Source organism: Ambystoma mexicanum, chromosome 3p (genome assembly GCF_040938575.1).
Source record: "Ambystoma mexicanum isolate Mex_15411 chromosome 3p, UKY_AmexF1_1, whole genome shotgun sequence".
Classification (NCBI taxonomy): domain Eukaryota; kingdom Metazoa; phylum Chordata; class Amphibia; order Caudata; family Ambystomatidae; genus Ambystoma; species Ambystoma mexicanum.
Window position 1 is genome coordinate 701,303,362 of NC_090925.1, and position 12,810 is coordinate 701,316,171.

At 47.3% G+C, this 12,810-nt stretch overlaps 1 protein-coding gene across 1 annotated transcript in view; it reads left to right on the plus strand.

Annotated features, from left to right (window-relative positions):
- The window catches only part of PDLIM7 (PDZ and LIM domain 7), a 258,069-nt gene extending 245,913 nt beyond the window's left edge, over positions 1–12,156 (plus strand). Inside the window, exons 7-11 of the mRNA XM_069651514.1 lie at positions 401–638; positions 6,055–6,235; positions 6,767–6,887; positions 8,965–9,080; positions 11,125–12,156. Of these exons, the coding sequence (XP_069507615.1) occupies positions 401–638; positions 6,055–6,235; positions 6,767–6,887; positions 8,965–9,080; positions 11,125–11,211 (743 nt within the window). The 3' untranslated portion in view covers positions 11,212–12,156. The remainder of the gene's footprint in view (positions 1–400; positions 639–6,054; positions 6,236–6,766; positions 6,888–8,964; positions 9,081–11,124) is intronic.
- The last annotated feature ends 654 nt before the right edge of the window (positions 12,157–12,810 follow it).

Here is a 12,810-nt window from a genome sequence, read left to right on the forward strand (position 1 = left end):
CTTGGTGTGGATTGAAGAACTGACCTGAGTGACACTTGGTGTGAATGCAAAAACTAGCGTGAGTGGCACTTGATGCAGATGAACGAACTGCCCTGAGTGGCACTTGGTGTAGATGAAAGAACTGCCCTGAGTGGCACTTGGTGTAGATGAAAGAACTGGCTTGAGTGACTCATGGTGTGTGGGGAAGATGTGCACGTAGTCACACTTGTTGTGGGTGGAAGAACTAGCGTTAGTGGCTTTTGGTGTGGATTGAAGAACCGCCCTGAGTGGCACTTGGTGTACATGGAAGAATTGAAGAACATTCCTGAGAGGCACTTGGTGTGAATGGGTGCCCAGCCCTAAATGACACTGAGTATGGAAAAAAAGCCTAATCTTTAATTCACACCGTTCTTTCTTTCAGGCCCACCAGCACAGAGACCTCCTCCGACAGGGCCTGCAGTCCGACCTCCCTGGGCAGTGGATCCCACCTTTGCCGAACGCTATGCTCCAGACAAAACCACCACGGTTCTTACCAAGCACAGCCAGCCCGCCACGCTGACGCCTATGCAGAACCGGAACTCCATTGTGCAGGCTGCTCAGCAGCCACCTGAGAGCAGCGCAAGGACTCCCATCTGCTACCAGTGCAACAAGATAATTCGGTGAGTGATGGGCAGTGGCCGTGGAGTGGATGGTATTCACACTCTGGGGTATTTGGTGGAACTGGTTGCATAAGAGGGAGGGTGCAAGCAGCAGTCACTAAGAAGCTGCTTCAAGATGACAAAAAAAGAAATTTAATTGAAGTAACAAATATAGCAGACAAAACCATGGATGATAATATGAACCCAGAACCAGGAGCTATACCGATAAGACTGGATTTTACCATAAAGAGGCAAGCAGGTGAAATAATGTGCCATTGGTGGCGTTTAAGGTCATCAATCTTCAGTAATAATAATGATAATAATAATTTAGCATTTATATAGCGCTAGGAACCCTCAGATATCTGAGCACTGCTTATTATTACCCACAGTGTGTGGTGCTCATTTATCAACCTCAGAAGGATGAAAGGCTGAGTTTGACCCTGCCGGGATTCAAACCTGCGTCAGCAGGCTCTGCACAGATGTCAAAGCGATCGCTCTTGTGTAAGAGGCCTGGCAGGTATCATAGACCCAACGGAGGAATTGGGCCGGAACAAGACATAGCTGGGCTCTGGCAAAAACTGTCTTGCCGGAGCACCGTTCCATGTAGATACAAAACCCAAACCCTCCAAGTTGAGGAAGCTCTCTACCCCCAACTGTCACGAATCTCCCAAACTCTGTGTTGCAATGCATGCAGATAAGTGCCCCCCTCTCTTTACAAACTATGTTTCAAAGTCGTCCTTTGCTCAACAGCCCAAACTTAAATGATGAAACTGTCCAAAACTGTATATATGTCTCATGCTTGCACACACTTTACTGTTAAGGTGACTATTCTGACAGAGGAAATGAGTACCATAACAAGTGCGCATTGCATGCTCAGAAGGAATGCACTTTTGAATTACTAGCACAGACATGTTTGATAAATTGGTGGTCATTCTTATGTTTCCAAAATGCACTTTGTTTTTATGCAAAGCAACCAACTCCTCCTTGTCCCCTATGCTTTTTAACATCTATTTTCAGCCGCTAGTTCGCCTAATTCGTTCTTAGGTCTTTTGCTGTTACTCCTACGCCAACGGCACTCAGATCCTGGTCCGACTTGATCGTGACCATGCGATGGCAGCCTCTGAACTGCGTGAGTGACTCTTGGCAGTGGGAAGCTGGATGAGTGCGAACTGGCTCAAGCTGAATGGTGACAAGACTGATGTTCTGGTGGTGGGTTCCCCCTCTTTTGCTGCTCTATGGACTTCTTCCTTCTGGCCCCCCAAGTTGGGTGAAATCCCCACCCCGTTGACAGTGGTCAAGAACCTGGGGATTCTTCTGTCATCCACTCTTTAGATGACACCCCAGATTAGCATGGTGGGTAACACTGGGCCCTTTTTGCACAGAGTATTGCGGAAAGTGCTTCCCTTTTTGCCTGAACATCTACGACCTAGGGTGGTGGTGCCATTAATCTTCAGTTGCATCGACTATTGCAATGCGCTCTACTTAGCACAGCCTTTGGGCGCTATACACCGTCTCCAACTGCTGCAAATCTAGCAGCCAGGATGGCCACAAGCCCTCCCTCTGGAGCCCATACAAGTCCTGTGCTTTGGGCCCTCCACTTGCTTCCGGTTGCCCAGAGGATTACATTTAAATCCCTAGACCTGGTCCACCGGGCCTTTTATGGGCAGAGGGCTGAATATCTCCAGGCTAAGTTCCGCCCCTATATTCCAGGATGGGCTCTTCGCTCCAGTAATGCCAATTTGGTGGCAATTCTAAAGGTACGGCGTGCCCGTGTTGGCGGGCTAGCCTTCTCGTTTGCAGCGGCCAAATTGTGGTTCGGCATGCATTTTGACCTGAGAGGCACCGCAAACCACCTTAAATTTAGGCGTGCACTGAAGACCTTCCTGTTTTAGTGCATAGTGGTAGGCTGTGTCTTTGTTTTCCTGGCGCCAGGATGCCTTTGGGTGAAAGTGCGAGCTACAAATGCGCATAACATAACATCCTATATTCAGGGAATGCACATCATTCGACACTTAGCTCTGCCCCTCAGTCCTCGTCCCGTCACTGACAATCCATCCCCAGTCCCTCCCACACCACTAACAATCCTGCCCCCACATGCAAAGGGGTGGGGATGGGAAAGTAATTTTGTCCATTTGCAGCACTGGGTGGATCTAGACTGTATCTGTAACCAGAACATTAACTTGCAACTGTTTCCAGCTCAGACTGAGTAAACGTTTATTAACTAGGCACTCAAAACAGGCCACAAAGCAAGAAAGTGGCACAATGGATACGGGGGTAACAGATAGTGCTGGCTTCGTTTAGCCCCAACACTGGATCCTTTTACAACTGTTTACAGGTGCTAACGAACAGTGTAGGAATATAGCAGGGGTGTGTGAAACATAAATGTAATGATTACGCAAAGAGAAAAACAGAAAACTAGAAAACTTTATATTGTAGAAGGGTTTTTAACATAAGGTTAGCTGCAAACGTAACCTAAATTCGGTGTGTGACCATTGACCATTGCCTATAACAGCTGAGTGCTTCACTATGTAGACAGCAAACTTCTTCCACTTAAATTGCCGCAAGATAAATCTCGAAATGGCAAACTGTTGCTATGTGTACAAGGAAGTCATGGAACAAGGACTGATGGGTGCTTCAATGAGACCTCACCAATCGAAGTAAAAGTATTGTCAGAGAAAAAAATAGATGCAAGAAACTAACCATTTCGTAATCGAAATCAAGTTTCTCCAGCATCGGGTCTGGCATGGATTCACATGCTCATGAATATTCCCCATCGTTAGGCTGGGAATCCTTGGTTAAAGAAAAAAACAGTGTCACTTTCACTTTAAAATTGTATTAGTCCTCTAAACCAATCATTGTACTCTGGGTCATACTGCCCCCATCCAATGACAGTCCTCTCCCTAAGCTCCACCCCTGTTGGCCATCTTCAGATTTGTACTGCGCGCTTCAGTGTTGGGAGTCCTCAAGTTGTTCTCTGAACTAATTTTGTGTTTTTCGTAAATTATTTTGCAAAATACCTCGATTTTGAACGATTGTTGCTTGATCATCTTCGACGAAGGATACAGACTGGTAGCGGGGTTCTGCTATTGGCGAATATCTTCATTCACCGTCGGATCGTCGAAGTTCGAGAAGGTCCAGCTTCGGGCCTGCTTCGCACCCTTTCAGATTGGCTGAGGAGAAGATGGAAGGATGCAGCCTCTTCAAATTCTGCGCGAAGTGTGGTTTAAGAAACGTCTTTGTGGAAGATCGGCACCATAAATGCTTGTACTGCCTACATCCGGTCTACGATGATGGATGCGAGATGGCCATGGCTCAAGTCGAGCAAGCCCTCTGATGGAGCCTTGGAGCAGGGTCAAGCTTTATCCAGGACCGGCTCCTCCAAGGAGTGTTCTCCCTCCAGGAGGAGGTTGTGATCCACTTGTTGGGGTCACAGAGAAGGCAAAGCTCTGCGCCGCTAGCTCAGCTGGGTTCGCCGCTGATGCGGACACAAGGCGTGTGTCATCATCCTCCATTGCACCTGACTTCAGGGAAACACTGGGGGACTACGACCCCGGTGTTCCTGGAAGTCAGGCGCCAGAAAATCATTAATCCCCATTCCCATTTGAGTCCGATATGGGAATGGGGATGACGGAAGCACCGGCACCATAAAAAACGGTGCTGGTGCTTCCGTGAAAGTCTGTGGTTGGCACCTAGGCTTACCGGCACCGTTGTTACGGGACCCAAACACACCTAATGAGGCCCACTATTCCTTAGCGCAAGCGTGACAATCTAATTCATTTTACTTTGGGGCCTCAAGTACAACGTTCCTTAACTTTAATGCATTTGAGATAAATATGGCAATGGCCCTACTTTGCACAATAACCTGTGCCATCCCGGTTGTCAAAAAGGCGGTCCGACAGTGCTTAATTTCATACTTTCACAGATTTCTTCCCTACTGTTTTGTACAAAGGCCAAATAACCAACACAATGCAGCTGTGTTTCAGAAGTAACCCTGTGGCAGATGCAAGGTGCCTTACCCAGCCACTTTTCCTGTACAGAAGATATTGACAATTGCTCCAGCCTAGTATCATTAGCATGCTTCCCATATCTGCCCAAAGCATTGTGTCAAGATATGGTTTAACACTGGGGACAATTTCTATAAATAATTAACCATTAAATGAAGGCAATGGGCTAAAATAAGGCTGTTTTCCTTTAGCATAATGATCGGAGGCTAAAGTCTTAAATGTCACTCTGCCATAGTTTTCTCAGAGCCAGGAGCCACCCCATCATGGTTACAAGTCCATACACCATATTAAATGGTGAATGTTTCATCAGCTCATTAATTATTTTCTTCCTTACAAACGTCTTCCCATTTCACTGTAGCGAGAACCAGGGAAGTGATGGAGATATTACCAATTTATCGTAACTAAACTATTATCCGATCTTGAGACGTAGGATTTCAGAAGTTCTGAAAGGAGGTGGCTTGAGGCACCATCAGGGGGTTTTCAGAACTTTATGATTTGTATCACGTGAAAGCCCAACGTGTTACTTACAACCAAGAGCACGCTGCAGTATAAGGCCATGGCGGTCGACGTACTGCAGATCATCAAAGCACCTATTAAAGAGCTCTTCTTAAGATTACAGTAGCATTTCAATGTTGTGCTTCATTGGACCGCCCATTTTTTAAATTGGTGTTCCCATGACGATCTTGAGCCAAGACCTTCATCATGATTGGTAGCTAGTCACATTTTCTCACTCCAAATTACGGAACACAAGTTTACGTTCTTTTTTAATTCTCTAGTACACAAAGTCCCCATAAGCACTTGTCAATCTTTGCAAAGTGGTGAAAGGAAGGCTTGGAGCATTGCCTACATGCAATACAAGTCGATATGTATCTCCCCCTATAGGGGTGTCCTTAGTTTATTCAATTTCTGCCACCACCTTCTACAGACTCTTCCCAGCCACATGCGTGAAAGATGTAATTTAGCCTTTACCCTCACTAGTAACCCTCACTTCATCTGAACGGTTAACTCCGGCCACCGTCAGTCCACAACACCTTTTACTCATGGGCTACAAGCATTTCATATTTTTTATGATTCAGGGAGTACCACCTCAAAAAAGAGTCTGCTTTTTGCAAACTTCAGTATTCACTGGAGAGAACACCCAATGCAGTATTTTCACCCGTTTCAGGGTGATCTTCATGTGCCAGAAACTTAGACCCAGCAAAGATGCTGCACGCAGGCATTGAATGCTGCAGGTATGAGTGCTCCAGGAGTTTAGAATCACATGGCGTGAGTCCTGGGTGGATGCGGGGAGTGTTTCAGTGAAGGGGCGAAGACGCCAGGCTGTACTGGCGCACTATAGAGGGAAAGGATGTTCCCTATACTGTCCAGGAGCTGTCGGTGGTATGCACACGCCTTGTGCCAGGTGGTTTATCCTTGTCCTTCTCTTCCTACAGGGGCCGCTATTTGGTGGCGCTTGGGCAATATTATCACCCAGAAGAGTTCACCTGCTCACAGTGTCGGAAGGTTTTGGAGGAAGGCGGGTTCTTTGAGGAGAAGGGGTCCATATTCTGCCCAAAGTGCTACGACATGAGATACGCGCCAAACTGTGCCAAGTGCAAGAAGAAAATCACTGGGGTGAGTGTGAAAGAGCAATAACCAAATATCAAAGGGGTGAGGGTGCACGAGCTGCTGTAACCTGTCACCAAACAATCACAGCAGAGCGTCTGTAAGAAATGTCTCCTGTCACAAATAAATATGACTATAAGTGTTCAAGTATTGTGTCCTTCACTAAATATTTGATCCTGCACGAACTGTGGTCTTTTCCCAAAAAATCTCGGCAGTGAGTGTGTGAGAGCAGTGTCCCCCGGTGCTATAACTAATTGGGGCACGAAAGCTGGACTCCTCACCAAAACCAGAGTGGTTATCGAGCAAAATTGTTTTCTGTGACCAGTAATATCCGAGGTCAATGTGTCTGAATTGCTTCTTCTCACCTGAAATAACTGGCTTGAGTGTGCAAGTGCTGTGTTCTATCAACAAAAGTCACCTGCAAGCAATATTTCCTGTTAGAAATGTGACTCTGCGTTGTGGGAAGGGTGTAGGGCACATACAGGTCTTCTCGCGGTCTGTTTGTGCATATTGCTCAACCTGAGACTATTTCCTTTGCAGGAGATCATGCACGCTCTGAAAATGGCCTGGCACGTGCAGTGTTTCACGTGTGCCGCATGCAAAATTCCCATCCGGAACCGAGCGTTTTACATGGAGGAGGGCCACCCGTACTGTGAGAAAGGTTAGTATTCTCCGCACCATCGTTTCACTACTAAAGTGGAAAGGGAGTGTGTCTGTGTGTGTGTAAGCCTGAGTCTTACACCTTTCATCTGTGTTTGCATTTGGGATGGAGGGGCTATTGCCTGTCCTCAGGCACTGGGCCATGTGGGCTGATGATTCCCTGCACGCTGAACTTACATGCTCATCTGCACAGGCACTCAGGCAGTCTGCACAGCTGCTGGGAAAAGGCTGCTGCCACTGTCAGTGCTGGAAACCATATGGTTGTGGACAGATTCTAAAAGAAAGTAAACACTTCACTTTACCCGTGGCACCCCTAAACCACCCAAAGTGGCAACTGGGTATGGCGTTCGGCCATACTCAGTGGCAGCTTTGCCTGGGGCATGGCCGGGCATCTCCAAGCCTACTGGGGCCAGTGGGCATGGCCTTCAGCCATACCCAAGAACCAGTTTGCCTGGAACCTGGCCTTTGACCATGCCCAAGTGACCACTGGGCAGCTACAAGACACCTGTTATGCACATAGGGCATGGCCTGATGTTGTTCCCAGTCCCCAGTTTGCCTAGTCCATCGGACATGCCACTTGCACACTGAATCCTTCCCCAGTAGTCACTTTACCCAGGAGATGGTCTTCAGCCATGTCTCTGGCTTCCTAAAGCCACCCGATGTGGTCACTGGGTCCTATGCCAGGGCATGGTTGGGGCGTTGGTGGGCAATAAGGGAAAACCTATTTTTCCAGTCCATCGGCCCTGGGCAGTGACAGCCATATATTATAAGATATTCCACACCTCTGGCAAATTCCATCACCCATCCACATTGGGGGGATTACCAGAGGGCTGCATTATGCCCCTTTTCAATATGAAGCTCTGGACATGCTTGTCCCTGCAAACCATCTGCGTGCAAATGTAGTGGCCATTTGGAAACTTTATCCCAGCCACAAAACTATTCAGTTTGGCTGTTTTTCAACTAGCCAATCTGGTTGCCCAAAAGAAAATGCAAGTCCGTGAATGCAGCCTAACCCACCACGGCTTTAAAAACATCCAAGTGGGTTGGCAGGCAGTTTAGGCGAACCCAAATATCCCTAACAGGATTTTAGCTACTTGTGGCCAGATTTAAAGCAAACCAGTGGACTTTTTTCCACTAAACAAATGAAATATTCTTAATGGACCAGACGCCAACTCCGAGCGAAAGTTTGGCGCTAATCCATCCAGCTGTTCAACTGCTAGGTTAAAGCAAAGTATTTGCCATGATAAAATCGCATTGGAAATGCACGTTTTGCCCCCATCCCCACGTTTCCCCCTTGCTCCTTGATGGGACCACACAGAACTATCCACGAAAAGTCAGGCTCATAGCTGTTTTGTGAAGTGTTATTAAGATGCATTGAACGTCTTCAAAGTTATATGCATCTCGAGGAGTGCTTTTCCTATGGTGAGTACAACTTAATTTTAACTACATATCAACAACCCTCTAATGATTGTGCAGATGGAGAGAAAAGACAGGTCAGTAGACTAGCCCATGTGCCCGCTCCAAGAAACCCGCTAGTGGGTAGTGCATGCTAAAAGTGTATTCTGCAGTGCATGCATACATGTGGGCGTGTGGGGCCTGGGTGTGGATGGCGCTGTATGTACACCGAGCCTTCCAAAGGTTGCTTTAATTGCTGCACCGAACCTCTTCGGTATCCTAGCCAGCTGGAAAGACATCCCATCAAGCAAGAAGGAGATGATTGTAGGATCCGGGGAAATGTCCTTAGGAGAGTTACTTGGACAAACCATCTCTGTGATGACAGCTTCACAAACAGTGTATCAATGTGTGCTAGACAGAAGTGTTGAAAGACTCCTGTTTGCATTTGGGCTGGCGTACCCATCTTAGGCGCACGGATACTGAGTGGAAGCACCTTTGTCTGCCTTGCATTGGGATGCAGACACCTGTTCCTCAGATTGACACCCTCCAAGTGCAAACACATTGTGCTGCCTCAAATGGACACGGTCTCTATGTGAAAATAATCTCTGTATGCAGGAACGTCTTTGTGCGTCACGTGGACATCTCACTTGCACACATAAGCTAAAATGCACTCTCTCTTGCAGATTTTGAGGTGATGTTTGGCACCAAGTGCCGTGGCTGTGACTTCAAGATTGATGCAGGCGACCGTTTTCTGGAGGCGCTCGGTCATAGCTGGCATGACACCTGCTTTGTCTGCGCAGTGAGTCCTTACAATTTGTTTCTTTAACTTCATTGTTATTTTTGGGTGAACCGGACTAGCTCTGGTCGTGTCACGTCGGGTCTATTTATGGGTGTGCATAAAGAAACAATGAGTTGAAACACACCATGTCAGGTGGAGGTTACATGCAGCAGAGCGGGGATTTTCGGAAAAGGAAAATTCTGGGGTTCATAGACCTGTATTGAGGACTAGAAATTGGCCAATGTTCGTTTACCACAGAGAGATGTCTGATGAATGGTATTGATGCCTGGCCATAGGTGAACCATGGTATAGATGTCTGGCCAATAGTGATCATTGGTAGCCGGTCACCTATTTGTACGGGTAGTATAGCTCAGTGGCAACGCACTTGTCTTAGAAGCAAGATGACGCAGAGCAACACAGGTTCAAAATCTCTTTGGTATTAAAGGCGTTATGGCCCGTCATGTAAATGGATAGCCATTAGTCACAATTGATAACTAGTTGAAAATGCCTGGTCATTGGTCACCAACAGTATGGATGTCTGTTTAGTGATAATCAGTGTAGATTGCTTGCCATTGGTCACTACCAAGCACCAATAGCACACATTTCTAAACATCATGGGCCTGTTTTTATGGCAGGCCCCTGGTGAGCAGCTTTGTTAATGTTTGAATTTTGGCCACAGACGTATATGGCTCTCCATTATTCGCTACTATCCCACAGTGGTGTTGGTGAATGGCCATTCATCAAATGATGTATTGATTTCAAGCAAATGTTAACTAGTGATGGATAAACCATATTTATTGCTGCCTTCGGCTCACTATTGGTCACAAACACCTTTGTGGGTTAGTCATTAAGGCCAACAGCAGCATGAATGGCTGACACTGGGCGTTTTATTAGATATAGCTGTTGTCATTAAGTATACGTGCCACTCTCCACCCAGTAACCATGGGTAGCATGGAACAATGGAGGGCGACAAGTCAGGTAAGGGATGACAACAGATTCGCTCATTTGGCTCCTATCTCTAGGTACTCCTATCATGTTATGCATACAGCATTCCCCATCCAAGTTGCATATACCTACCTGCTACCAAAAGCAGGTAGTTGAGGGCAGTAGAGCATCAGCAACAGGATTCTTAACCCGATAGTTCAACCAGAAGAAGCTGGTGTTCTATGCGATCTAACATGACATGTCCAAGGGTTGCTCTGGCAGGAAGAACACAGAAGAGAAAGGACAGAAGGTAGTAAGAGGCTGTGAAGAGGAAGACCAAGGACAGAACACCAAAGGGGGAGCGAGAGGAAGGGAACTTGGGGGTCCAGAGACAGTGGGGTAATAGATCCGAGGTTGGGCTCAAAGATAGGAGAAGGCGGGGCATGAAAGGCAGTCAATAAATACAGAATCTCGGGGCAAGACAACTGGAGACTTGCAGATGTGCAGAGTTAGGGGAGAGGAGTCGGAGGGACCGGTCATGGATAGGAGGCGGGGCCTTGAACTGAATAGACCAGGAATAGGTGTGAGAGGATGGTATGGAACCAGGAAGAGGGGCAAGAAGAGGATGACAGAGAACAGAGCCCATATAGACGAAGATGGAGACAGGAGGTTTGAGTGCAAGAGGTGGCTAGAGCTCGAATAAGGAGTCAAGACATTCAGTGGATTGCTTCAAAGAGGTTGGGTCTATGGGCTCAGGGTGAGGGAATTTTTGAGGACATGGGTTTGCCTTTTTATAAGAAGATTGATGTATTTGGGTGTCAGGTGTGTATGATATGTTTAGCAGAGGAAGGGGCCTAGAGGCAGATAGAGGGATTGGTGGCCTTAGCACCTCGTGTCATGTAGTTGACCACATTTGAGGAGGTGCAGACAGTGCTAAAGAGTTGATCTGGTGTGAAAGGGTTAACTGGGGTGAAGGGTGAGGTAAGCGCTGGTGCTGTGTGGTGGCAAGAGAATATCTGAATATTGCAATTGCTCATCTTCAGCATGAATTTGTCAAACTGCAATAGGCCGCATGTTCAAGAAGAAGCAGTTCTATGGAAGTACCCATTTCTTATGATGTCTCTCTCTTGTTTCTCACTAGATCTGTCAGATTAACCTGGAAGGAAAAACGTTTTATTCAAAGAAGGATAAGCCTCTATGCAAGAGTCATGCCTTTTCCCCTGTCTGAGAGTGACACCTTCTTTCTATGCAAGAATCACACCTTCGTCACATGAACCACACATTCTCCCCATGTGAGCTACAAGAGCATATTTTGACCTTCGTGACCTACAAGAGGCCAGACCTGGTCCCCTGCAAGAGACACACCTTGATCCCTGTCCTTGAGCTAAGCAATTTCCCTGCGTCAGCTGTGCAAGCCTGCAAGCCACACCTCACCTGTGCAAGAGCTGGGCCTTTGTGCATGAGTCAAGCCGTCTCTCGCATCTTAGATGCCAAGCCCTCTCCCTGCTGCAAGATTCATGAATGCTTCCCTTGAGGGATGCAGGAGCATATTCTCTCTTCCACGACCAAGCAGAGACTCACCTCCCTCGTGTGAGCGCCACGTCTTTCTTCCTGTCTGAGCTGAGGAAACACGCCTTCTCCCCATGTGACCTACGGTAGCCAAGCCTTCAGCGCTGTGCAGGACGTGTGCCTTTTCCCAGACTAAGAGCCACTGCTTGTGAGCTGCATGAGACACATTTTCTTCCAAGTAGGGAACACGTCTTCCCCTTACAAAAGCAACTCCTTCCCCTTGTGGGAACACCTGCTTCTCCGTTTGGGAGCCATCACTCTACTTGAAAGCCATGCCTTTAACCTATACAAGACTTTTCCACGAACAGGAGCAAGCCCACCGTGAGAAAGCTTCTCTCCGTGCAAGCGCGTCATCTTACCCACCATGCCTGCCAGGCCTAATGTTCCTTGCCCTCCTACCTACTTCTGGACCACCAACGAAGAGAGGAGTAAGGCAGGGGACATGTTCCAACCCACCCCCAGTGTGCCGCCATCTCTGCTCGGGGGCAGCGTGCCTTAGAGCAACTGACCTTTGTGCTGCATGCTTGCTTCTTGGTATGCATGTAATAGTTATTATTTGGTATGTTTTTTAATTTTATAAATATATTTGGCTGCAATGGCTTCCAAAAAATGTGCGCGTACGTGTCTGAATCTGGTGCGTAGGTGACATACGTTGGGTGTGCTAGTGAACAGACCCCGGTCTGAGTGTGGTTTTGTTTCTGACAGCATGTCGGAATCTAGTAGTAGGGTGACTTAATAACCCCACGTGGACTCTTGGGGAGACAGTCCCATGTGATTATGTATCGCCCACTTCTCTTGAACAAAAGGCATTTGTTATTATATTTTGACAGGATACTAGTACATATTGACTTCAGAAACAGATATGGCATGCTTCAATCTGCAGGGCACAAGTCACAACATGCGTAACTCTCCTGAATATTACATGAGAGTTTTGTTCCTTAGAATGATCTTAGTTAGTTTGTATATTGGTCCAGGCCCAATTCATTCTACTTCTAAGCGCTGCAAAAATAGGTGTTATTAATACCTAGTATATTCTACTCAATGTATCGGCCATACACAGTTGTAGAGCTGAGTCGGCCCTACCTCAATTCGAGCGGACCAGCAGCTCGCTAGCCAAATGTCAGTCTTTGCCCCGATGCCTTTGCGTCGTCAGTCTTCACAGTGACAGAAAGGCGGCGCAGGTAAGCTGGGGCGTGGGGCAGGCGGGGAGTGGGTGCAAGGGGTGCCGGGGAGAAGCGACAACTACGCAAAACCCGGG